General features: G+C 47.7%; 1 protein-coding gene across 1 annotated transcript in view; it reads right to left on the bottom strand.

Moving 5' to 3' along the window:
* LOC147709059 (prolyl-tRNA synthetase associated domain-containing protein 1-like) overlaps positions 1-27,699 on the bottom strand; it is a 39,863-nt gene extending 12,164 nt beyond the window's left edge. The window contains exon 1 of the mRNA XM_086927665.1: positions 27,504-27,699. Within this exon, the coding sequence (XP_086783791.1) occupies positions 27,504-27,587 (84 nt within the window). The 5' untranslated portion in view covers positions 27,588-27,699. The remainder of the gene's footprint in view (positions 1-27,503) is intronic.
* Positions 27,700-27,908: the final 209 nt, after the last annotated feature.

The raw sequence follows: 27,908 nt of genomic DNA, 5'->3' as shown, positions 1-27,908 counted from the left end.
GAATGGCGTCTGCACTCGGACGTGGCGCAAGGCCTCTTTCTGCGTTGGGGAGAGCCTTGGTTAGATCTATTCGCCACCGAAGAGAACGCGCAATGTCATCAGTTCTGCGCGTTGGAATTTCCAAGGCGGCACTCGCTCGGAGACGCTTTTCGTCGCGAGTGGAGCTGCGGTCTGTTGTACGCCTTTCCGCCTATACCTCTTCTGCCCAGAGTGCTGAAGAAGATCAAGCGCGACCGGGCACAAGTCATCCTTGTGGCTCCGGACTGGGCACGAAGGTACTGGTATCCCGAGCTACTCAGTATGTCAGTCGATCCCCCGGTTCGTCTGCCTCTTCAGGAGGACCTTCTGTCGCAGCAGCAGGGGACGGTCCTCCACCCGAACCTGTCCAGTCTCCACCTCCATGCATGGAGATTGAGCGGCGGCAGTTGAGGCCATTTGACTTGCCTCCTGAAGTTTGCAACATCATTCTGGCAGCCAGGCGTCCCTCCACAAAAACGGTATACGCCTGCAGGTGGAACAGATTTGTGGCATGGTGCACAGCAAAGGCTGTGGATCCTCTCAATGCCCCTCTCTCTGAGATTCTTCTCTTCCTTCTTTCTCTCGCCCAGCAGGGCTCTGCTCTGGGCACTGTCAAGGGCTATCTTTCGGCTCTTTCGGCCTTTCTGAGGCTGCCTGACCAACCCTCTTTGTTCAAGTCCCCTATCGTAAATCGATTCCTGAAGGGCATCACTCATACTTTTCCTCCTGTTCCCTTCGTGATGCCTCAGTGGGACTTGAACCTGGTTCTGACATTTCTGATGTGCGCTCCCTTTGAGCCACTTCACAACTGTCCACTTCGCCTTCTTTCTTTAAAGACTGCCTTCCTGGTAGCCATCACCTCTGCCAGGAGAGTGAGTGAGCTCCAGGCTCTCTCTTGTAAGCCTCCTTTCCTTTCAGTCCATCCGGACAAGGTTGTTTTGAGGACTAGGCCCTCCTTCTTGCCTAAGGTGGTCACGGCCTTCCACATGGGGCAGTCCATCACATTGCCCACCTTCTTTCCGCCTCCGCACCCCTCGAGAGAGGAGGAGAGGCTCCACCGTCTGGACCCAAAACGTGCGCTCTCATTCTATCTGGATCGCACACGCCAGTTCCGGGTGGATGATCAACTCTTTGTTGGGTACGCGGGCGCTAAGAAAGGGAAAGCGGTGCACAAGAGGACCATTTCTAGATGGATTATCATGTGCATCCAGGCGTGTTACTCCTTGGCAAAGAAGGAACCACCTGTTGGGCTGCGGGCTCATTCCACTCGAGCCACGGCCACTACAACTGCCTTGGGCCGAGGTGTGCCCCTGCAGGACATTTGCCAGGCTGCTACGTGGGCTTCGTTGCACACGTTTGCGAGGCACTACTGCCTGGACAGTCAAGTCCGGAGAGATGGCTACTTCGGCCGTTCCGTTCTCCAGGACTTTCTGGTGTGAATATTGGTTCGCAGACCCACCACCACGGGGATGGTATTGCTGGGGTATCTATTCTAAGGTAAGGAATCTATCACTAACGTGTCTCTTTCAGATGCACAAGTTACTACTTGTGTAACGATATATCTGTAAGAGACATTAGTTAGTGATAGATTCCTTACCGACCCACCCATCCTCCCCGTTCTGCGAACCGATATCTAGGGTTAAGGTCATCCCCTTTCAGGGCCCTAGTTTCTTGGCACCAGTGTCGGTTTTTGTCATGGCTCTGCGCTTCTGGCGCGGAAAAGCTGTGGCTAAGAACTGACGTCAGCACGCGGAGGCGGCGTCTATATACTCCGACGACGTCATCACGGCGCCCACGACGCCGACGACGGACGCGGAGCCGCAGACGACGCCTACCGACGCGCAAGGGTACTGCTACGCAAGATTTTCCGGATCCAGTCTGACGCCTGGGGATATTCTAAGGTAAGGAATCTATCACTAACTAATGTCTCTTACAGATATATCGTTACACAAGTAGTAACTTGTGCATTAAGTGTATTTTATTGAATACATATATTAGCGAGTAACTTTTAAATATTGAAATATATGTATCAGTGTTTCACTTTGTGTATAAGTAGCTGCATGGGTTGGGGACTGACTCACTGTTTGTATGTGTTTTGAAGACAGCATATGTGCAGGACTGTATGGGTGGATGTGTGTGTATATGTGTGTGTTAGTGAGTGAATGACTGTCTCACTATTGTGTTTTTTAGTAACGACATATATTTTATTCTAGTGTATGTGAGTTTTGATGTATATAAGTGAGTATATGTGAGAGTAAGAGATTGTATGAGTTCCTGTTTAAATAAGTATATGTTTATATAAATGATTGTTTAAGAGAGCAAGTATGTGTAAGTTTCCTTAGAAGTAAAGATGTAGTGTGTGTATAGTTTTATGTGCAAATAAATGAATGTTAAATAATTTATTTGCATGTGTGAGTAACTTTTGGATGACTGTCGGTGTATAACAGGATGTATAGATGTATCACTACATATGATGAGTGAGTATATGTATGAGTGACTATATAGAACTGTTGGTAAATGAGTGGATGTGTATATAGTTGGTGGAATTACTGAATTGGTTGTTGTAACTGGTATGGGTATCTCCATTTTTTTGAAAATGTTAGTTTCTATTTTTGAATATCTATTTCAAGGGTTACATTACACTAAAAGGAGGTCTGTCACAAGGATGGTGTCATAAGTGATGTCATGAGTGATGTCACTGACGATGTCATGAGTGATGTAATATGTGACGTCATCAGCAGTGCATTGCAGGTGCGCTTGTTATAGTGAGTCCAACTAACTAGAACGTTGGAATTTCTATGGTTTTATGTCAGTAAAATTTCCAGCTAACTATAACTGGTGTGAAACCTATGGTTTTTTCAGTGAATTTCATAGGTTTTTTAAATGCTAATTCCTAACTATATATAAGGCCTCAAACCTATGAAATGTAATATTTTTTATAATGAATCCTATATTGTATATTTATGTAATTTTTTTATTTTTTTTGCCCTGGTGCGCTTCCGGTGCGCGCCCCGGTGTGCGCACTGGAAAGCGCATTTTTCCAGAGCGCCCCGGGTCGCGCACCGGTGAGCGTCCCGTTAGCGCTATTGCCGCGAACGAAAATATCATGACTTATCGCGTAGCCGCGTCCGCGTGATACGCACGGCGTAAGCGCACCCGGAACTACTCGAGCGAATACGATTGCGCAACGTAAGCATCTGACGCGCTTACGCGACGCACCCCCGGGCACGCCCAGGGGCGCGTCGCGTAAGCGCATCGGGTCATGTGACCTGAAAATAACACTTTTTATTGGTGTAAAACAGTTTTGGTTTCCAACTGATGAAAGCCCTGGTCATGTGACCTGAAAATAACACTTTTCATTGGTTCAGGACAGGTTTTTTTTTTCCAAATGATGAGACCCCACCTTTTTTCCTTATTCTGACTTTGTCCTTTGACTGAGGAAGACCTGTTTGGAGATCTATCAGAAATATTTTGCACTTTAAAATGGCTACAGTAGCAGCTGGAGCATCTGCACCACCACCATCACCACCACCACCAAGAGGACCACCACAACATCACATTGGTGGTCAAGAAGAAGAGGAGGAGGAGGAGGGGAGAAGGTGGCTGCCAGAAGACAATACCCCATACAGGCCAAGGCAGCACATTGTATGGGAGTTTTTTTCTATCCCAGAGGGCAAGAAAAAAGTCAATGCGCCCAAAGTGACTTGCCAAATCTGTGGCATTGAACTTTCAAGGGGGAACCTGAACAAAAAATATTCATTTGGTAATAATACCATGATTAGGCACATGCACCGCGAGCATTTAAACAACTATGCTGCCGCAGAGGTGAGAGAACTGGCCAGTAACTCTCCCCAATCTTCAACCAGCCCCTCCAAAAGAAAGCAACAGACAAGGGACGATCCCTTGCATACAACCACGGTTTGGTGAATTCAGGATCACATGTATTTTTTGTGGTAAGACCATCTCCTATGGTGAGCAGAGCATAAAGTTCATCCTCCTTGCTGGTGACAACCACAATTGCCCCCAAAACCCTATTTTTTCCTGATTTTTTTTTGCTCCAGTTGAGCCATTTTCAATTCCCTGTTTTTTGTTTCTCCCCATAAAAATAACAAAAAAAATATAAAATAGTTCATAAAAGCCCAAAAAAGTACAAAATGTTCAAAAAACATTAAAAAAATATAAAACAACAAAAAGAAGAGAAAAACCAGTTCTTTTTAGAACTACCTCCAATTTATAAAAAAAGGCTACATTTTTTAAAAACTCTATCATTCTTTTTTCCCCATGGAACGCTTCCCGGTACGCTCCGCGGTGCGCGTACCGGGCGCTCCCCCCGCGCAAATAAAAAAAAAGACATTTTTTTTTGCCCCGCGGGGCCCTTTCATGGCCCCCACATCAAACCTAGGGGGTCAAGGGGGGTCTACTCTGCCCCCTTATGGTCATTTCCCCCTTTGTTTTTGCCACCTCTTGTGTCTCAATCCTACCGAGACACAAGATGGCGGCCACTCCGGACACCCGAGAGCCAATCAGCTTTCCGCGTGCGAACTCACGTAGCGCGCTGGTTAGCGCCCCGGTGCGCGTACCGGGGAGCGCTTATAGATATAAATATTTTTTTGAGCCTAAATTACTCAAAATCCACTGGAGCACATATCTTGAGACATAGCAAAGGCACATCGGGCTACCAGTCCCTACAATTTTGCCAAGTTTGGTGAAAATCCATTCTGCCGTTCGGGCTAAAATGGAGGTCGACCGCCCTATGGAAATTAACATGGGGAAAAGACGTTTTGGGACCCCCCTTTTATCTCGGCCCCCGCTTGACAAATCCCCCCCCCCCCAACTTTCAGGGAAGGACCGGGGCGCCACTAGGCAAATTTGAGGAAATTTTCAGGCAGATTCCTCAACCGGCGCCAAAGTTATTCACAATAGAATGTACTATAACTACCTACTGGCGTGCGAGAAACTCCAGAAAGTGCTCCCAATCTGCGGGGGTGGCGCGAGTCCGGTGGAGAAGCCGGTAGACAAAATCCTCAGTAAAACGAAGTTCCTCTTGCACACTCAGAATCGTCCTGGCGAAAAAACCACAAGCTGGGTGCAATCAGTATGGGCGTTTATTGTAATTCATAAACTCGCCGTGACGCGTTATGCCACCGTAGTGGCTTGCTCACACAGCGTTATCACAGTCATGGTAGCCATTAGATACACATAAGTATAAACACAGTAGAGGGACTTGAGTCAGATCGTACAATGCTCTCCTTTCTGAGTGCCATCTTGGCATGGTGTTATATTCCAAATACAATCACATTTTTATCACAATTTGTCATACTGTTCATGTAAATCATATAGTGAAGGCATTCAACATGTTGTAATGAGTTATGCGTTCGACTCATGTGCCCCTGTAGTGGAAAATGAAGCGTTAAGGAACCATTGCCTGCGACCGAGCATTCCATCATTTCCCCGAGGATTGTATTGGGGGTGATCCAGCCGGACACGTTCCTGAGGGGAATAAAGAGAGGGATCAGGTCATTTGCATGGCGGAGGTGGCTCCTCAGTCACAGAGAATGGCAGCTGAAGGACGGGATACCCCTGAAAGGCAGGTGCCTATTGATACCCACACCTAGGCTAAGGAAACAAGCATTCATCTGGTGCCATGACTCTCCATGCGCAGGTCATTTGGGCTTTGAAAAAACGGTGGCTAGTATGGGACGGCATTTCTGGTGGCCAACCATGAGAGTGGATGTCAGGAGGTGGGGACAGGAGTGTCCTCCGTGTGCTACCATGAAGGCCGACCATGGCCGAACCCAAGGGCTCTTACATCCACTTCCAACCCCGGATAGACCGTGGGATAGCATATCACTGGACTTCGTGGTGGGCCTACCGGTGGACCAAGGGATGACGGCAATACTGGTGGTTGTGGACTACTTGACGAAAATGGGGCACTTCATCCCCTGCATAAGAGTCCCTACGGCCGGGGAATTGGCGTCACTACTCCTAAAGAATGTGGTACGACTGCATGGATTACCTGGGGTAATCGTGTCAGACCGGGGGTCGCAGTTTACAGCGCAATTCTGGAAGACTTAGTGCACTGCGCTGCACGTCAAGACCGCCCTGTCCACCAGCTACCACCCTCAAACGGACGGCCAAACCGAGCGCCTGAACCAAACGCTCAAACAGTATCTGCGATGTTTTGTGGACCAGGGCAGGGAAGAATGGGTCGACTTGCTATGGGTAGCGGAGATAGCCTACAACAACGCCACTCACAGCTCCACACAGTCATCTCCGTTCTACAGCAACTATGGCCAACATCCCAGGTTCTTGCCATTTCTACATCCTTTCAGAGAGGACAGGATTCCCGCCACAGCGGACAGGGTGGCACACATTAAAGACACATTGATGCGCTCAAGGGCTGTCCTGATTGAGGCCAAGAGAAGATACAAGGCTGCGGCAGACAGGAAGAGAAGGCCCGGGCCACTGTACCGCACTGGAGACTACGTCTGGATATCCACGAGAAACATGAGGTTTCGAAAGAACAGTGTGTTCCATCCCAAGTACATGGGCCCCTATCGAATTACCAAGTGTATGGGTCCCGTGAACGTGAAGGTGTGCTTGCCCCAGTCCTTGCGGATACACCCTGTCTTTCATGTATCATTGCTCAAACCAGCACCCTCCAAGCCGTCTGGGACACCTAGGCCGGTATGCGTGGAGTCAGAGGTGGAGTATGAAGTGTCGGGCATACTGGCGTCCAAATGGCGCAGGGGAAAGCTGTGGTACCTGGTTGCGTGGAAAGGCTATGGCCCGGAGGAGCAATCATGGGAACCGGCTGAAGGGGTTCATGCTCCGCGCTTGGTCTCCTTGCTCCATCGGCGTTTTCCTGCCAGTGCTGGCCCCGTGGGGAGCCGCTGAGAGGGAGGATGTACTGTCAAGAATTCCCGTTATGCGAGGGGAGGAAAACGGTAACCAGCGAAAACGGACTACATCTCCCAGGATGCTTAGCGGTTGAGAGGTTATGTAAACGGGAGAGCCGTTACATAACTCAGGGAAAACACGCCCTATAAAGGGAGGAACCTGGAGGTACTACGCTGTCGAATATTGTGTTTACACTGACGCACCTGCTTCGTGAAGAGCAGCGTTCCGGAGTGGTGCTCCAGTCAGGCGAGAACGGAGGAAGGCTGAGTCGTTACTCCCTGGGCCGTGTCTTGTCCAAAGGCAACCTGTTACTGACCCGGAAGCTCTACCGGTCCACCATTGAGCTTCGCTCTGACTCGGCTGAGTCAAGGCGCATTGGCGGTTGAGCTGGTAGGAGTCGTAGCTCCCAGCCCGACCCGAGATACAGGGACTACCAGCTGTAACGCACACCAGGAGGTGTTTGCCGCGTTACAGGCTAGGAAGTCCATAGGATCGATCGAGCGGCTGCTCTCGGTTCTGTCCCCTTGCTTTGATTTGGGTATCGGTGACGCATCACCCGGAGGTGACTCCGCGTCCCGGTGCAGTACGAGGAAGAGGTTGAGCGGCTGCTCCCTTCAGGTAGAGACCCCGGCTGGGTGTTTCCCTGTCTCCTCGGTTCTCCCCATCACTCTTCGTGCCCCTCACAGCATACCGGTTGGCATTGTCGGCCATTACGTTTCCTGCCCTCTGTTGGCATACGCCGGGATCGGCGTATTTGCAGAGGACGGTGAGGACCATCCGTGCTGTGGGCTGGTAACGTAGATAGACTGGAGATTTCCAGTGACTATAACTTTTGTTTACTCTTTGTATTATTTGGGCCTTCATTAAAGTATCTAATCATACACAAGTGGTTGCGTCCTCATTATCCTGTTTGTTAAACGATCCTGAGACGTTCAGGACGTTACACCCCCACACACAGAGTAAGTAGTAGAGTGAGTAGTTGATAGTGAGTAGGAGAGAGTTATAAGTAAAGAGAGTGTTAGAGAGTGAGTAGTAAAAAGTGAAAGAGTGAGTATTATATAGTGAGAGGGTGAGGCAGGATATAAGTCCCTTGTAGGTTTATATTAAACACAATCGTTTTCTCAAGCACAGTGCAAGTGCTATACAGGTGAAACCTAAAATGAGTACCAGGCATTAGCAAACGATCGCCTGAATGGAAATGTATAGATTTGTTTAATCCTACACTTTGGCCCTGACAAATTTTGTGGAAATCGGATACTGTAAAATGTTCAAAATATATATGTTCACAAACCGACGCACTTACTGTTGACATTTGTGTTTAACTTTTAGGTTGGTTTTGAATTCTGGTGTTGCTGGCACATGCTTTTATCTTTCTAGGGATGAAAAAATGAGCATCATTCAGTTGGGCATATTAACATCAGTTTTTAAAGGCTCTAAGAATCTGGGGAGTTAGTGTTATACATAAGATCAATGCTTCTTGTGGAGAAGTGTGGCTCAATGGTTAGAGCGGGCAGACCTCGATGCAGAGCTCTGGCCAGGGACCAGGGTTCGATTCCTACCCCGGCGAGTCTCGGGCTCATTAATTCCCCTGACCGGATATTCTCGCCTCAGTGCCTATTCTGATCATGGGTCCCACACTGCAACTCTGGGCAATAGCTTGCATAGTCTCCACAACGGCCCCCACAACGTGAGGGATGCCTGGTCTACACCATGGGGGTGCCCAGGAGTGGACACTTCACAGGGAAAGCCAGGAAGGGTTCCCTTGCGGTATTCGTACAAGCGCAGGGAAACCCACGGCGGGTAGCTGTGCGCTATACAAGTACAAAAACATTTACATTCTTGGACAGGTCAGTGAGATACGGACTCGCTGATGAGATCTGTGTATCAGCTGGAGATCTAGGTTTAAAATGTGGCTGAATCGATCAACTCATTTATTTTTTCTGATGTTTATAAACTTCACAGCAATGAGTTTGAAAAGACTATAATCTCTTATTTACAGTGCTTATAAACAGCAAATGTGATGCAGAAGTTGATATATAGACAACATTAGCAAGCCAGTTGCTGTTTGCCAATGCTGTGTAGTATCCACAAAAAAAAAGCTTTATTCCCAACGCGGAAGAGTTAAATAATAAACTAAAAGAAAGTCCCAATATGGTAACAAATGATTGTGTAGAGCATTTCTGCATCCTGACGCTACGGTTACCTCAGCAGGATGACATATACACATGCATGCACCATCACGTCTGCACCTCAGAGTTTTCGCAGCAACATTGAATGGTTGGGGGATCAAATAATTAGAAAACACACATGTATATACGTGCGCACACACATGCATACACGGGTGAACACACACTCTCTTGATGGGGAGAAGTGAGGAAAGCAATGGATTAGCTTAGGGAAATGAGGGGAAAAAAGCACACAAAGAAGGAGTAAAAATATTTGCACTCCCAGGTAGCACTGGGGGAAAAAGAAACCAGATATATGATACAACAAGTAACATTACACCTACAACTAGCCAGGCCTGTTGTGGTGGGGGTGGATGTGGGGGTTGATGTGGTGGTGGTTGATGTGGTGGTGGTTGATGTGGTGGTGGTTGATGTGGTGGTGGTTGATGTGGTGGTGGTGGTGGTGGGGGTGGATGTGGTGGTGGAGGTGAATGTGGGGGTGGATCTGGTGGTGGCGGATGTGGTGGTGGCGGCGGATGTGGTGGTGGCGGCGGATGTGGCGGTGACGGATGTGGTGGTGGGGGTGGATGTGGTGGTGGGGGTGGATGTGGTGGTGGGGGCGGGGGTGGTGGTGGGGGCGGGGGTGGTGGTGGCGGATGTGGTGGTGGTAGGTGTGGTGGTGGTGATGTGGTGTTGTTGGTGAATGTGGTGGTGTTGGTGAATGTGGTGGTGTTGGTGAATGTGGTGGTGTTGGTGAATGTGGTGTTGTTGGTGAATGTGGTGTTGTTGGTGAATGTGGTGGTGTTGGTGAATGTGGTGGTGTTGGTGAATGTGGTGGTGTTGGTGAATGTGGTGGTGTTGGTGAATGTGGTGGTGTTGGTGAATGTGGTGGTGTTGGTGAATGTGGTGGTGTTGGTGAATGTGGTGGTGTTGGTGGATGTGGTGTTGGTGGATGTGGTGTTGGTGGATGTGGTGTTGGTGGATGTGGTGTTGGTGGATGTGGTGTTGGTGGATGTGGTGTTGGTGGATGTGGTGTTGGTGGATGTGGTGTTGGTGGATGTGGTGTTGGTGGATGTGGTGTTGCTGGATGATGTGGTGCTGGATGATGTGGTGTTGGTGGATGTGGTGTTGGTGGATGTGGTGCTGGATGAGGTTGTGGGTGTTGTGGTGGTGGATGTGGTGGTGCTGGATGTGGTGGTGGTGCTGGATGTGGTGGTGGATGTGGTGGTGGTGGATGTGGTGGGGGTGGTGCATGTGGTGCTGAATGAGGTGGTGGGTGTGGTGGTGGTGGATGTGGATGCGGTGGTGGTGGTGGATGCGGTGGTGGTGGATGTGGTGGTGGTGGGGGATGTGGTGGTGGTGGGTGTGGTGGATGTGGTGGTGATGGTGGATGTGGTGGTGGTGAATGTGGTGGTGGTGAATGTGGTGGTGGTGAATGTGGTGGTGGTGAATGTGGTGGGGGTGAATGTGGTGGGGGTGGATATGGTGGGGGTGCTGCATGTGGTGGTGGATGCGGTGCTTGTGGTGGTGGTGGATGTTGTGGTGGAGGATGATTTCAATAAACTCTGGAGAAATTAAAAACAATATCACGAGGACGGACCACACCTTATATACGTATGACTCAGAGCTGCTGAGAGCGGACGTGGAGAAGAAGACAGCAGTTGTGCAAGCAATTTGTCATCTGACACTCAACTTGTGTGAAATGTCAGTTGTGATAGTGACAGTGCAGAAGACACCATGGGCTTCAAGGGACCATTCTCTTTAAGAGAACATGACCATGAATCTCATATGTGATTTGCAAAGCCATATCTGCCCACCCAAGTGCAATCCGTGAGAGTGAACGGCTACTCGCTCGGACTTTGAGGGCTATTTCCATTAACAGGGTGGCTGCTTCCGTGTACGTTGCATCCGTTGTTGTTGTGTTTGTGAAATGGCAGACTAACGCAAGCTGATGCTCTTAGCACACATGACCATTGCTGGTTGCAACTCACTCACACATAGATGCTGCCGGGATGGGTTGAGTTCGAGTGCGACATGTGCATTCTGGTGCTGTTATAAGTTACCTGTTGTCTGGTTGGTATAAGATTCATACTGGTGGCCACGCTTGTAAATATTTTATTTTTTAACAGTTTTATACAGCGCGGACTCGACGCTGTCGGAGCGCTTTACACGATGACCAGTTACGTTACACAAAGTCACATTATTTCTTCTTTTCAGGCGCTAACAGATTTGTCCAGAATCTGAGGCTATCGAACCAATGCCAAGATTCGAACCTGATTCCCGAACGCCAAAAATCGGCAGCTTTGTCCCTATACACAACTCGGACTAACCCTCTGTAGATAACCAACATTTTCTGGTTAAGGAAGCTGTAGATTCTAGATTCTAGGCCAATTATAAGGTTGGCGCTATACCTTTGAGTATTATTATATTTATGTGCTTCCTACGATGATTGAAAAACTAGTTCATGTTCGTAACTTCATAAAGAATTAGAACTAAATACAATAATTTTTTACACATGTGCAGTTGAGTTTGTGAACGTAAATCGTAATTTCTCTCCAGAGCTGCCTTTAAGTTATTACTTTTACGTGCACCCCATTGCTTTGTTTGCTGAACTATATAGTCTGCTCCATTCCACGATGGCATCCTTGCGTGCCTTATTGCGGAAATAAATTAGGTATGCAGCAATTAAGAAAACATGCAAAAACAAGCGCTCGCCGTGCCTTTTGTGTGTAAGCCCAGTCCTTTTCAGACTGGGGGGCGTATTTTGGAAGGATGATGTCAGGGAGAGAAAGAACACAAAAAACACGCCCCCCCCAATCCGAAAAAGACGGGGCTTGAACCGAGTGACGCCCCTCTCCTCCAATGGCTGGCCTCCGTTTAGGAAGCTAGCCAATGGAGAAGAGGGGCGCGTTCAAGCCGCCTACTAAGAAACATTAAATCTCGGAGCTCCGCCCACTGCTACGCAGTGCGACGCAGTCCTCGACCTAAAAACAGTAGGGATTCCATTAGTGGAAAGATGGGTCTGTCCTTAGCAGACCTAGCTGATAGCACTGGAAGCATGACACGAATGCAGCATAACAGCAACTCAACCAGAATCCAAACCTGCAGGACAGCACGTGCACAATAGCATAGGAAGCAGTGCTTTAAATAGGCCGGTAATGAGTACCGGCACTTCTTACATTTATCCCTCTGAGTACCAACACTTCTCTATTGCAATCATGAAACGCTGGTGCTGGCGGCCTTTCATTGATAGCTAAGGCACTTCTGTAGACCTAAGCCCTGAGCTGAACAATTCAGCGTGGGTTCATTTGCATACCATCGGAGTGTTCACCATTATGCTGTGTTGCAAACACAGACATCGAGGCAGCCCGGTGGTGACAGCGTAATTAAGAAAGCCGTGGGAGGTAACCAGGTTCGAATGGCTTTAATCCCACCTGATTCTTTTGTTAACTGTCTGTTTATGTTTGTCTTCTTGCCTGTGTGCTTGCCTATGATTGTTTTTGTGTGCGACAAAAACGAGAGAAAAGGGTGGGTGGGGGCAGGGAGAGTAGAGACGCTTGTTAGAAGTTATATTACATGAAATGGGTGGAATGCTCTTATGTGCATGTCTGCATTTTTAGGTCGAAGCCTCCATTGCAGGGCATGGCCCTGCTGGAGGAAAAGACTTATTGTGAACAGGAGAATTTCAGTACTGCGTGAAACCACTCCCCCTTTATCCATTGGCAGGCCTCTCGAAACGGAGGCCTGCCATTGGAAAAAGCTCCTGTTTAGCAGATTTGTCTGCTCTGGATCCCACCTCTCGAGTACTCCATGACCTGCCTTACGGTAGCACGACAATATTTTCAGAAATATTGCCTTGGCAACCATGAGGCAGGTCAGGGAGTCCTGGAGGGGCGGGATTCAGTATTATGTTTCCGCCCGTTTTTTGGGTTTTTTTTTTGTTTCGTTTGTGCCGTCATTCCTGTGAGTTCCTGGGCGGTGGAGGAGGTAGGGGAGAGGCGGTGCTGGTTATGTTTGTTGGATTTTCAGAAACTAGCAGCCTTGGCCATTGGCTGTGTCCTCTTGGTGGTGGCGCAATGGTGCGCACACAGGCAGTCCGCACTGCAGCATCTCAGAGCTGTGTGATGCAAGCTCAGCACTAGAGTTCTGAAAACTGTCTTTTGAGACACTTCCATTTCAAATATATTTTGGTGCATTAGGCAATTAAGGACATGCTGGATTGAAAATGCACCGTAGCCGGTTTAAATTCACGGACATTTACAGGCAGATGTCTGGCAATGTGGGCTCGGCGATCTATTGAGTTCAGATGCTCCCCGACGATGTTTTATCCAGGATCATTAATTCAAATATCCTCTTTATGTACTTCGCCTGTGATCGTGGTGGTCCAGATATTTTGCCGTTGTCTCCCGTGCATCTAATATTGTAATAGACCTTGAGCTGTTAAATGCACGAGTTTTTCCTGCAGTCATTTGTTAAGAGAAAAGCTTTGTTTGCGTGTTTTGATCCTACAAGAAAAAATATTTTCTAGTTAGGATGTGTGTGGTTTTTTAGGTCTCGCCTGTCGATGCGCATGCGCATCGAGCAAGCGAGACTATGGGGGCTTATCCACTCTTTATCCAACTTGCAAGGAATCGTGGCGATTCCTTGCAGTGCCCGTGACTTTTAAGCTCAATGCGCATGCGCATTGAGCTTAAAAGCGCGTGCACATCAGTTCCCTCAGCCGCACTAGGCCCCCGCTCCGCCCCCTCCCCTGCCCGCCGTGTCGCATTTCTCCTCCCCCATCCCCTTATCTGCCTTCCCTCCGTCTGTTCCCTCTCCCCGCTCCGCCCCCTCCCCTGCCCGCTGTGTCGCATTTCTCCTCCCCCCTCCCCTTATCAGCCTTCGCTCCATCTGTTCCCTCTCCCCGCTCCGCCCCCTCCCCTGCCCTAAGCTACCATGTTTGCCACCTGCCTAACATCAACATTTACGATCTTGTTGCAGTCAGTCACTCTTTCCGAATCACAGACATGAATCAGTGCCTCTTTCCTCCCTGCCACATTAAGTATACATGTGCCCTGTATTGCTCTCTCTGCCGTGACTTCTCTACAACGCCTCCCCAACCTCTGCTGCAACTCTGCCTCCTGTTCCAAATTGGCACACTTTTCTATCCGACGTATGTCTTCGGTATTTCTAAATCCCTAGCTCTCCTGTACCTCACTTACCCTCCGTTTACTCAATCGGTTAGCGATAACATCCTACGCATTAACTTTCCGGATCCAGGCGGAATGTTCCTGCATGTAAGCCTTACCTGAAAACTTCCAAATGAAGATCACAAACATCCGGGCGTCTCTACTTTAAGTCCATTTCTATTAAACTTCAATTTCCAAAACAAGAGAAGATTATCGGAAAACTGGTGTTAAACAGATTGACAGGATGATAGGCGAAGCTTGGAGAGTCTTTGTGGCTGTATTTTCCAGTTTACCCTGCCATTGGTTAGAAAACACATAACCCGCCCCAAAAAAGGTGGGCCAGCCAACCTTTCTGCAGCGGAAGAGGTCTCTCTCTAGCTGCCCCGGAACTGACCCTTGATTATCAGTAAAGAACGACCCAGCCGCACAGGGCCGGCGCACGCTGAGGTCTGCGCTGCCACGCACCACTTCCTGACGAATGGCCCTGTGGACTCTGGCATGCGGGAGGGCATTGGGCGTTCTTGTATAGAGGTCGATTAACTCACCGCAGCGAGGCCTCCTGTAGTGCACTGGGAGCTGCTGGCTTCCCGGTGCTTCTCTCGTTCCCTCGCTGACATGGTAGCTGGGGCAATAATCCCGTAAGCTCCCAAAGCGTCAGTGATAGAGTGTCTGACTTGGGACTAAGAGCAGTGTTTAATTTATTTTAAAAACAAAGTGTCTATGCCCGAAGCTCTGCTCAGAAGCCCACGGTTGTACGAGTAAATCTCGTCTCGCTGATATCGAGGCGGATGGTCTTAAATACAGGTCATGACTCATTAATCCACTGCCAGACACCTTACATTCCAACCCTCCCGGTTCAGATCGAAGACTACTGATTTCAAAGCTACCCCCCAAAAACCGATTTGAACCCTCACTCACCCTCAACCCCTCACCCTCACTCACCCTCAACTCCTCACTCACCCTCAACCCCTCACCCTCACCCTCAACCCCTCACCCTCAACCCCTCACTCACCCTCACTCCTCACTCACCCTCACCCCCTCACTCACCCTCAACCCCTCACCCTCACTCACCCTCACTCACCCTCACTCACCCTCAACCCCTCACCCTCACTCACCCTCAACCCCTCACTCACCCTCACCCACCCTCACTCACCCTCAACCCCTCACCATCACTCACCCTCCCTCACCCTCACCCTCACTCACCCTCAACCCCTCACTCTCACTCATCCTCACTCACCCTCAACCCCTCACCCACCCTCAACCCCTCACCCTAACTCACCCTCAACCCCTCACCCTAACTCACCCTCACTCACCCTCAACCCCTCACTCACCCTCAACCCCTCACCCTCAACATCAACCCCTCACCCTCACTCACCCTCACCCTCACTCACACTCACTCTCACTCACCCTCAACCCCTCACCCTCACTCACCCTCAACCCCTCACTCACCCTCACCCTCACTCACCCTCAACCCCTCACCCTCACACAGTGCAATAGGTCTCGGAGCATTTGAGTTAGAGCTTTTAGAAATGTTTATGGCTTTTTTTTTGTAATTCTTTAGCATTGGCTACAGGAAACAAAAATGCTAAAGATTTACAAAAAAAACCCATAAACAATTCTAAAAGCACTAACTCTAATGCTGCGAGACCTATTGCATTTCCAATGCTTGTTTTTTTTTTTTGCTTGCTCAAGCTGCCCCCATTGGTCTACGGTGTGCTCACTGGAGCCCGATAAGCCTGAAAATCAGCGTCCATTGAACACCGGGTTTCTTAGCCAATGAAAGGGCGACATGCACCGATACCATGTGGGTTGGTCAATGGGAGCCCAGGGAGCATGGCTACCGGCACCTGCGCTGTGATTGTAAATACAGTCCACACGTGCTTGGCCGCGTCTGCAGTTCGCAGTGTGTACGAGCACGGAAAATGTGAATTAAAGCGAGAAGACTTCACAGCTACCCGACTGCTGTCCGGGCCTACACGCACGTCTTCCGTGCAAAACTTATGCCCTTCTCTTAATACGTTGTAGGCGTACAGTCAAGTCAAGTCAAGTCAAAGAATTTGTATAGCGCTCTACATACCCAGAGGGTCTCAAGGCGCTTGGGGAGGGGAGGGGAATTACTTGTCAAATATCCACGTTTTAAGTTGCTTTCTGAATGCTAGGTGATTCTGAGTAAGGCGAAGGTGAGTGGGAAGGGAGTTCCAGGTCTTAGCCGCCAGGTAGGAGAAGGATCTACCTCCCATGGTGGATTTGTTGATGCGGGGTACGGTGGCAAGGGCTTGGTTGGATGATCGTAGCTGGCGGGAGGGGGAGTAGAAGGACAGTCGTGTGTTGAGGCATTCTGGTCCGATTTCGTAGAGTGCTTTGTGTGCGTGGGTTAGGAGACGGAAGGTGATCCTCTTGTTGACGGGTAGCCAGTGGAGGTTTTTCAGGTGACCAGAGATATGTTCTTTACGCGGGATGTCTAATATGAGCCTGGCTGAGGCGTTTTGGATTCGTTGGAGTTTTTTCTGGAGTTTAGCGGTAGTGCCGGCGTAGAGGGTGTTTCCGTAGTCCAGTCGGCTCGTGACCAGGGCGTGGGTGACCGTTTTCCTAGTTTCGGTGGGGATCCAACGAAATGTTTTTTTGAGCATGCAAAGAATGTTGAAGCAGGATGAAGAGACGGCGTTGACTTGTTTGTACATAGAGAGTGAGGAATCCAGGATGACGTCCAGGTTCCGTGCGTGGTCTGTCGGGATGGGTGCTTTCCCAAGGGCTTCTGGCCACCAAGAATCGTCCCATGCAGAGGGGGAGGTACCTAAGATAAGGACTTCTGTTTTGTCAGAGTTCAGTTTCAGACGGCTATGTTTCATCCATTCGGCAACTTCTTTCATTCCTTCGTGTAGGTTAGTTTTGGCGGTGTGAGGGTCATTGGTGAGTGATAGGATCAGTTGAGTGTCGTCCGCGTAGGAGATGTTGAGGTTGTGTTGGCGTGCGATGGTTGCGAGGGGGCTCATGTATACGTTGAAAAGGGTGGGGCTGAGTGAAGATCCTTGTGGGACGCCGCAGATGACTTCAGTGGCCTCTGACTTGAATGGTGGAAGGCGGACTCGCTGGGTTCTTCCGGTGAGGAACGAGGTGATCCATTCTAGTGCTTTTCCTTGGATTCCGATGTTTCTGAGGCGCTGTAGAAGGGTGTTGTGGCAGACTGTGTCGAAGGCTGCGGAGAGGTCGAGGAGGATGAGGGCGACTGTGTCTCCGTTGTCCAGTAGGGTTCGAATGTCATCTGTTGCTGCGATGAGGGCGGTTTCAGTGCTGTGTTTGGCTCGGAAGCCGGACTGTGAGGAGTCGAGGGAGTTGTTGGCTTCGAGGAAGGCGGCGAGCTGGTTGTTGACGGCTTTCTCAATTACTTTGGCCGGGAATGGAAGGAGCGAGATGGGACGGTAGTTTTTGAGTTCGGTGGGGTCCGCTGTGGGCTTTTTCAGAAGGGCGCTGAGTTCTGCGTGTTTCCAGCTTTCCGGGAAGGTGGCGGAGTTGAGGGAGCAGTTGATGACGTTTCTGAGGTGCGGTGCTATGATGGAGTCTGCTTTGTTGAAGATGTGGTGAGGGCATGGGTCTGTGGGGGATCCTGAGTGGATGGAGTTCATCAGGCGGATAGTGTCCTCAGTAGAGATTGGGTTCCAGTCATTAAGGGTGTTCGAGGGTGGTGAAGGTCCAGCGGATGGTTGGGTGGAATGGTCTCCGGGTTGGTTGTCGAAGCTGTTGTGGATGTCTGCAATTTTGTTGTGGAAGAATGAGGCTAGGGAGTCGCAGAGGGCTTGAGAGGGGGTGATGTCGTTGGAGTTGGCCGAGGGGTTGGTGAATTCCTTGACGATGTTGAAAAGTTCCTTGCTGTTGTGGGCGTTGCTATCTAGTCGGTCCTTGAAGGAGGTTTGCTTGGCTTTTCGGATCAGTTGGTGGTGTGTGCGAGTGGCGTTTTTGAAGGCTTCCTTGGTGCTGGTGGTTGGGTCTTTTTTCCAGGCTTTCTCCAGGGAGCGGCAAATTTTCTTGGATTTCTTAAGATCATCGTTGAACCAGGAGGCTTTCTTGCTGCCAAGTTTGATTTGTCGTTTTTTCAGGGGTGCTAGCATGTCGGCGCTGTTGGATAACCATAGGGTGAGGTTGGTGGCGGCTTGGTCGGGGTTTGAGGAGTGGGCGGGGGGCTTTTGAAGAAGCGATGAGGAGATCTGGTCGATGGTGATTTTGTTCCAGTTTCTTTGCAGAGTAGGTTGGGGGTGGTTGTTGGGTTTGGGCTTGTTGTAGGTAAAATGGACGCAGCTGTGGTCAGTCCAGAGGAGAGCCGTAGTGTGGCTAAAGGAGACATGGTTGCTGGAGGTGAAGATAGGGTCGAGTGTGTGACCTGCGATGTGAGTGGGGGAAGTGACCAGTTGTTTAAGTCCGAGGTTGGAGAGGTTGTCCAGAAGGGTAGCGGTGTTGCGGTCGTTGTTCTTTTCAAGGTGAAAATTGAGGTCTCCCAGAAGGATGTAATCTTTGGAGGGGAGGGCGTGTGGAGTGATGAAATCCGTGAGGTCTTCACTAAATTGTGCGCGGGGTCCTGGAGGTCTGTAAAGGAGGGTGCCTCTGAGTGTGGTTTTGGGGTCGGTGTGAATCTGGAAGTGAAGGTGTTCAGAGTTGGCGAGATTGACGTCAGAGCTGGTTGAGATGTGGATGGATTTTTTGTGGACGATGGCGATTCCTCCTCCTGTGTGTCCGGTACGGTCTTTGCGTATGATCTTATAGTCTTCTGGGATGGCGATGGTGATGTCTGGGGCGGAAGAGGCGTTCATCCATGTTTCTGTTAGGAAGGCGACGTCCGGAGAGATGGTGTCTAGTAGATTCCATAGGTCAATGGCGTGCCTGTGGACCGAACGGGTGTTGAGCAAGATGCATTGTAGGTTGTTGGGGTCGGGAGTCTGTGGGGTGATCGTAGCGGAGTTGTTGACGGTGCCGATGAATTTGCAGGAGTAGCATGAGAAAGGTCCATGGGTGTGTCCAGGAGCGGCTTGGACGCAGTTGGGGGAGCGGCCGGGGTTAAGGGCTAGGAGGGTGGGGGCATCGTAGGTAATGCGGGAGGGCTGGGCAATGTGAGGGCCAGGGGGTATGGCGCTGGGCGCGGTACAGGCGCGGACGGGCGTAGACGGGCTTACCTTTGGCGCACCTTCGGCGCGGATTGGGCGCGAACGCTGCGCGTAAACGCTGCGCGCGGGAGCAGCTGTCATATATTGAGGGTGGGGAGGGGCGAGGGCGGCTCAGCTGGTAGGCGGGGCGGGCTACGTAGGAGGACAACAACAACAAAATGGAGGCGGAGGGGTCAGCACGGCAAGATCGCTTGGGGGAGAACGCAAACACAGCAGGAAAGTAGCGCTGGCAATATCACGAAGCAAATAAAAGTAGCGCTGGCAATATCACAAAGCAAATAAAAGTAGCGCTGGCAATATCACAAAGCAAATAAACAAGGCGGCATTTAAAGCACACAGCAGGCAATGGAATTCAGTCAGTTTCCGGCACAATGCGCTGCACAACGATACCGGAGCCACAGGGGAGCGACCACTCAGCTGGGAAGCGTAGAGGGCACCATGAATCTAATTCATTCGAAAAAACATTGTAAGTAAGACGCATAATTGCGTATTTTCAGAGGTGGTTTCATTTTACAACCATTGGTAAATTGTATGCACCATTCTTTGTGTTTTCCTCGGTATCTACAATTACCATAAGAGGCTCTCACAAGTTTCGTATAATTGCAAAGTTTATTGAATGGTAACAAAGTCCCTTATTAGTAAGTGCGCTCTCGTTGGTGCTGAACGCAGCCTGTTGAAGGGGACTGGGAAGAGTGAAAGCTTCTTTTGTGACTACGGTTTAAAGAGCAACATTAATCGACGTTCAGTTTCGTCTTACTGAGTGCGGCGCTCTTCACATGAAGCAAAGTCGCTATATTTTAATGACCGGACCCACTTTTTTGCATGTGTTCTGCAACAGAGTGCTTACTTGGCTTTCCTTGGGGACATTCACACCTGCTTGTGTGTGTGCTAAAAGTTCATGTGACGCACACAGTGCTTCTTAACGGTGGGTGCCCTTGACTCTTGTGCATTGTCGTATTACTAGAACATGTGAAGTTGATTTACGACTGCAGTTCATTCACACATCACCTCTGCTGTGATTAAAGGTTTTAGTAAAAATCCTTGAGGTGAGGAATCAATTAAGTATAATTGAGACACTTGTCGAAATGTCACATATGTGATGAATACCCACTATAGCTTGCTTTGAATAAACATACACTGACATTATTGACGGAAGAAGAAACATTTTGAAACCGTCATACATCGAAGGCTTCCACGTGGACCTTGAATTACAGACCTGGACGATCGAATGCTTTAAATGCACTGTTGTTTTATGGGCTTGTCTAATTCCTAACCCGTCTCTTTTGGCCTGCAGTATTTTGGGGCCTGTAGTATCTTGCCATGGATTTGTAGAGATGTGGGCTTAGTAGTAGACAACGTGTTGCCTTTTTTGCTAGTGTGTTATTGTTAATTCGTCTTCATTACTAGAACATGATTTGGAATGGTAACGGTGATAGATGGTCTAGGCTGGAGTTTCAGCTCTCCCCCAGATGTTACATATTGTAGTTAATAAATATTTCTTCAGCACGTGGCTACATTAATCCTCATCATTTCAGGGACAAGGAGAATGGATGATAGGAAGCACGGTGCGTTTTGTTTGCTAGTGGGCAATAATTTGCAGTATCATACTATCTGTGTGCGTGTGTTGACATGCTGACGCCTCACAAGTTCCTTGCTATGTTCTACACAAATGGTGTATTCTGAAGGTAGTGTGTAATGTCTGACACGGATTTTCTGGGGCGAGGGATCACCACCAGTTTGTGCTGAGTGAATGGTGAATGTGAACGATAGTATCCAGACGGATCCAGTTTATATATGCACAATGGATTGAAGGACTGGTCTGTGGTAAACCACTCCAAGAGTTGGTGGGCCTGGAGATGAGATTGGTGTCTGTTGATGTACACTTGAAAGCTGAAGAATGGTGAAAGCATTAAAGAAGTATGTTGTACTTCACAAAGTTGCGTTGGTCAGATCATCTGTTGCTTTCTTTTTGACCAGACATTCTATTGTCAACAATCAAAATTTTCATTTTGCTAAACGCAGCAGTGTAGGTTTAGCCGATAGATATGAGGTTACTTCAGGGTGCCAGCAGCACTTGGGTAGCATTACAATGTGTTCTAAGAAATGCACCAGATGTCCTATTCTGTCCCTTTGACTTTTGCTGGTCCAACAGGTTATTCTGGAGATGAGATTGCTATTTGACAACCTACAGCTCAGCAGATTGTCTTGCTGACATGCATAGTGTTTAACTTGTGCTGAAAGGTTCACACCTTCCTGGGCGATCCTCATTTGTACTTTGAACAGAGAGTTATTTGAGATGTATCCTAAAACTGTAGAAAATGGCTTTTAGAGGACAAAGTACGTTGTTAATACTGAAGCATTGTTGGGGAGGAGGATGCTCAAACATCTTTGTTGTTTGCAATTGAAGGCTGAGGAAGAGGAGAATGAAATGGAAGCTGTTGTTTGCAAACTGTTTCAGTGTGGAAGTAGTGATAGAAATCTTAAATGGACATGCATGTGTTAGATTTAAGGAACCACCAATGAAGAACAAATAATGGGTCATTTTAGTTAGTAAGCAAAATGAGATGAATACAGTTGAGCATGGGCACAAAGGAAGTGGGAGATAATATGAAAAATAATTATTAAAAAGTGGGTTGTAAGGTACCTCATATTTACAAGAGAACTGGGCTCTGCTACACAGTAAGCTGTTTTTGAGATTACCAGGATGTAACAAAGGAAGGGGCGATTTACTGCAGGCCAGCAGAAGGGAAAATTACTTGCCTTATTGTGCACTGCAGGGTGAAAGGAAAATAGGCATTACATGTGTTAGTAGACATCTCTGGCGTGAAGTCAGTAAAGGCACATGATGGGTATGGGAGAAACCAAGTGAGTTAATGGTGGTTATTTTCAGTCTACGATACATTTTAAGGGCCAGAAGGCTGCACTGTAGATTTGTGGCTATCAAAGAATCTTGTTTGTGGTTTCCCCTACAACTCAGACAAATCAAAAAGCTATGGTACGTTGGTGCAATACTTTAGGATCAGGGTGTGAAAAAATGTCCTCTCTATTCAAATGCGGAATTTGAGTTTCTTGTATTAGTCCTGTTGAATCAGTGCGCGTGGTGTGTCACTTTTATTTTGAGCTGAGCTGTTGCGAGTATTGGTTTTATTGTAGAATGGAAGGAAGGCCAGCTTTGGGACCTTGGACCGCAAGTTTTTCGTAGGCGGGTGAATTTTATGACAAGGAAAGGATAACTATTTAGGTATAAAGCACAGTAAACGATGCAGAGGAGTTGGAATGTAATTTCTTTGCCTTGCTAAGTGAGACCTGGTTACATTTGTGGCGTTTCAGAGGAAGGAAGACTGACGTTTGGACAGTGGAGATTGGGGACGAGGAAGAGACAGAATGCATGTTGAGACAATTGTCTAGTCTGGAGAATTTGAAAGAATATTGATTTAAACAGATTTGTTGTGAAAGGAGAGGTGTCTGAGGTTGGCGAAACCAGAGCTGACTAAATGATTTACCCAAGGAGTCAAGTATGATATCAAGACTGAAGGCTTCACAGATGGAAGTGCACCAGGCCTAGGTCAGAAAGAACTTGAGAAATGTGCAAAAGTGGAGGATTTCGTTTTTCACTATTGGGCCAGGAATAAATGGCCTCCATACAGCAAGGTAAGAGGTCAGTGTTCAGATTGAACTTAATTCCATTATACGGAGAACGTGTGTCTACCGCATAGGTATAAAAGGTGGAACTGACGAAATGGATAACTGAGGCCAGCAGATGAAGGTAGATTTTGAAGAGGAGAAAGTGAGGATCGCCCTAGAACTGCAGATGAAAAACCAGTTTGTTTTTCCCCCGAACAGTTTGAACAGGTTACGCAGTTTCGAATTGTGCTTACTTGCCAAGACTAGAAATAGTTGTATTTGTTTGTATCTTTGATGTGTCTCTGCTTTTAGTGTTTGTTTTTCGAATAATTTCCTTGAACTTTGTTGTTGTGTTCACTGGTTATCTTTTATTCTCTATATATTGAGCAGTGTCAGTCTTTGTATCGGGTTATTACTAGAGTTAAAATAACTCTTGCGGTCAATTTATAGCAGATTCAGTTTAGAGTTGTATAACTAAGCCAGAGTACGCAGTGCCAGTGCATCCTTGAATGTTATTCCGGTTTCCTCATCCGTTCAAATGTTGTAACTTCCCTGTAGTCTGAAGTGCACGCTTCCATATGAAAGGACCCATGAAAAAAATGAATAGAGCACAGGTCACAAGTCCATGTCTTGTTGATAACCTCCAATTGCAACATATGTTAATATTCTTTGATTTCTTTTCTTTTTGTAGTTGAAAATAGAGCGAGTTGATATCTTGTATTTTTTTGATGGATCAGTATGGGTGTTGGGTAAAGAATGTTGCGGGAGGGAACGTAATGCTGCAAAGTGTCTGCAGGATCACTCCACAATGCATCTCATCTTATTTTTGTAATTTTATCAGACCATGCAGAAATTGTGCCTGGGTTTTATAAAGTGTTTTCTTGACTATTATTGGCCAAGTTTATTTAGAGATCGTTTTTGAACAATACTTTTTTCCTTTAGTATAGACTTGTGATCCCTAATAGTTGCATTATTTGTTTCCACTAAAACGTGAGAAAACCAGCTGCTGGATAATGTAATTTTGGCTTGAGTGGAGTACTCTCTTTGAGAGTCTGTCTATAGGCAGTGTGGCCTCTCTTGCTAACAATACAGGAGTAAAGTATTTCATGGATGGTTATCAAGGTGTAATTGACTTTACATTACGGCTTTGATAATATGGAAGTCGTTCCTTACGGCATACCCAGCCATCGCAGATCTGTCCAAAGGAGAAGCAGGTTTTCCCATCTCCGTTGAGGGGCTTTGTGCCATAGGTTAACAGTCCTGCTAGCTGCACTTGCACGGAAGGCAACTGTTCCTACTTAACCCTCCATAAGAATCTTCACACAGTACAAGTCATGCTAGTTGCTTATCCAGTGCTTTGTTTTGTAATGCTATTTCTCTTTTAAGAAAAGAATTTGCATTCCTTTTATAACTGAAATTTTCACTCAAACGTTTTATGCTGTACCCAACTCAGAAGAGGGTACACAACTACTTGGGTGGAAACCGTTTCAGGATATGACCTTGAAGGAAAAGCACCCAGATCGTAAGACAGCCCTCGGGAACCTGCATGTCAGAAGACCACTCTAAACACAGCCATTTTTACAAGCTTTCCTGTGACATTCTCTCTTGCAGCGGCTGCTTTTCTACAGCAAAGCATGGCCCATGGTTGGAAGTTATGTCTCTTTGATCAGCTAATGCAGGGTTTCCCAGCCGCTCTGCTAACTTGAAAAACACGTTTTCTCTGAAACTGGTTTTTGTTTTTCTGACTGTTGGCTTCTCATTTCACCACGTATTCTCATTGTAGTCTGTAGTTCAGTATTTAAGATTTGAATCCGCCCCATTTCTACCTTTTGTTGCCATTGTCCAAGCCAATAATGTACATTATGGAACCAAAAGATGAACAGAAAAATGCCTACTTTTGTAATAATTATATGTATTAGATTTTACGATAAACAATAGTAGGTCACAGCATAACAATAAATTGCATTCATTTTGACCACACAGTAGCATGTGAGCAAGAGCATTCAAAAAGTGGCACTACACAATACTGATATTCCACTCAGTGGATTGAACCTCATCCATCTAAGGGTACAGATCTCTATAAGGCATAGTTTGTCTTGGCTGTCTGATACCACTGAAAAGAACAACAAACCATGTTTGGTCAGGGTCTAAGGAACGGAAAACAGTTGAATCCAAGCAATTGAATAACACATGGATAGACATGAGAAGAAGGGAACTGAAGCAGTAAAGCATCCCACTTTAACCGTGGTCATCTGATGCAGCTGGTCTCTGGAAAGACCATGCTTGGCTTTAGAGTGGATACTCAAATTGTCAAACAGAGTCTGCACAGGATGGTAGATGCTGTGGTGCGGATTAGGTGAGAAGTTTGTAAAATCCCATATCTTCCTTCTGATTGTTCAGTTTATGTATAAGTCTTTAATTGGACGTTACATTATTGCCTGCGTGGGGAACATGCACAGGCTCCATATCCCCGTCTGAGCACTGAAATAATAATTTCCCCCCTCACCCGTTTCCCTGCTAGCTGCCACTCATCCAATCGGTTTCCTCTAGAGAGTCAGAAAGATGGAGCTTCCATCGTTTTTACAGGAAACTTGAGGTGGGTTTTGAGCATGTGATCAATGAGTGTTTCATAGAGACCTGAGATTAGCTTAATATGTGTTCCCTACCTGGTCAGATACCTGTGCTGTGTGGAATCACCAGGTGTTTGAGGGTTGCCATGTAGCCTCTGAAGAAGAAGAATACATTTCTAGTGTTGATATTGAAGAAATTGCGACTCCATATGGAATTTGTGTTGGAGATCCGTAAAAGCGACAAATTGCCCACTATGTATTAGGTGGTCCAGATCCAAAAAACCCTTCCAGAACCAAAGATCTCCCTTCTAATCTAAAGTGATATCTGTTTAGGACAAAGAGTGGAAGAATTTCATCTAATTTAAAAGTTTGTGGCCCGACTTCCAAACCTTCAATGTGCCTGAAAGATAGGGTTGTTACGAGCAGAGCCTTTGTGCTCTTCTTTTATTGTGTGGAAATGTCTGAAGTTTCCCAAATATTTTTTTTGCAGAATCAGCTAATTAGGGGTTTTGAAAGAAGGTTGGAAGTAGTCCACAAACTCGGGAAGGTGTATTGTCATTTGGTGCAATTCAAGGCAGGGTAGGCAGAGTCCTCCAGCTGTAACGGTGGCATGCAGCTTTGCTGCTGAGTCTTTTGGCCTTCCCCATGCCTGATATTGTGTCGAATCTGGCAGTCGATTTGATGCAGTTGTTACAAGGGACAGGTGTCAGTGGCATGCCGAATAGATAGTGGAAATGAGGGGCTACCACCACTTCACTCGGGGACACTACCACATCCCTCGGGGACACCACCACATCACTCGGGGTCACCACCACATCACTCAGGGGCACCACTCGTCACTCGGGGACACCACCACATCCCTCGGGGACACCACCACATCACTCGGGGTCACCACCACATCACTCAGGGGCACCACTCGTCACTCGGGGACACCACCCCATCACTCGGGGACACGACCTACTTAACCCTTCCACCGACTCAATTACAATAACTTTTATTTAAGTATTAACTATTAAAAAAAATTAAAAGCCATTGTTATTTGTAATATCAATACATCTAAGTCACATAAATACAACTCATATTGCATTACAAATGCTATAGGTGTCACATTTGCAAAAGTTATAACTATTGGCATTGTCATACACAATGCCAATAACTCAAACGTAAATGCTGCGAGACCTATTGCATTGTAAATGCTTGTTCTTTGTGGCACTCGAGAATATATAGAATTGTGCCAAGCAACAGCAATTAACAGTATTGATGTTGCATACGACAAAAACGAGAGAAACGGGTGGGGGGGGGGGGCAGGGAGAGTAGAGACGCTATGTTAGAAGTTATATTACATGAAATGGGTGGAATGCTTTGTATGTGCATGTCTGCATTTTTCTTTGTGGCACTCGAGAATATATAGAATTGTGCCAAGCAACAGTAAATAACAGTATTGATGTTGCATGAATTACAACACAATGAAACCTTAAAATATCACCGTGTTTGGCTTTCGTTGTGCGTAATGAGTAAACAACCCTGCTTTGTTTATTGAAAGAAATGTCTCGTGTTGTGGTATGTGCTGCAAGTAGTATCGAAGTCAATAAGTATCGGCAGGTCTTGCCCTAAGCCCCGCCCCTAGCCATATTTAAATGAGCACCTACAATATTTTCCCCCCATTTAAAGCACTGCTAGGAGGCAAACCATTCAGCGCCTTCAAAAGAGAAAGCAAGCATAGACGTGCGCCGGAGACACGTGGCAGTGCTCCTTACTCCGAGGAAGGCGACAGGCTGTAAGTGCCGTGAAGACCCAGGCACATTACTCGGGGACACGTGTCTAATACGAACGTCTGTGCATAAGTTTCGAGGAACCTGTGAGGGATTCCCGACACGTCAAGAGCGCCTGGGTCGGAGCACGTACCTCGGGGTGTTCCAGGCAGACGGCCTCGACGTTGAGCGCCTTTAGGTATTCCTCCAGCTCCGCTCGCAGCCCGGTGCTGGACATGGTGGCCCTGTGTGGCTGGCAAACAACCCTGCAACAGTAAAGATTTCGTAGAGCCCTCTACGAACTTCCGCGAGAGGCGTAGTTTGTGTCCAGCCTGGGTGTATGACGTCACACCGCCAGACGGGCTCACTTTCCTCGCAATGGTGCCCCTAGCGGGAGATGCGTGCAGCTCCCGGCTGAGCGCTCGCAAAATGTCCACGATTAAAACAATAAACACACATACAGACAAAAGTACACATCAAAGAAGTACATTATGAAATATGTATTTAATTCACAAACAAAACAATCAGAAAATTTAAATTTTATTAAGAAGGTTGGAGC

This window comes from Lissotriton vulgaris, chromosome 6 (assembly GCF_964263255.1).
Source record: "Lissotriton vulgaris chromosome 6, aLisVul1.2, whole genome shotgun sequence".
Classification (NCBI taxonomy): domain Eukaryota; kingdom Metazoa; phylum Chordata; class Amphibia; order Caudata; family Salamandridae; genus Lissotriton; species Lissotriton vulgaris.
Note: the sequence above shows the minus strand (reverse complement) of the source record. Positions and strands in the feature narration are given on the sequence as shown.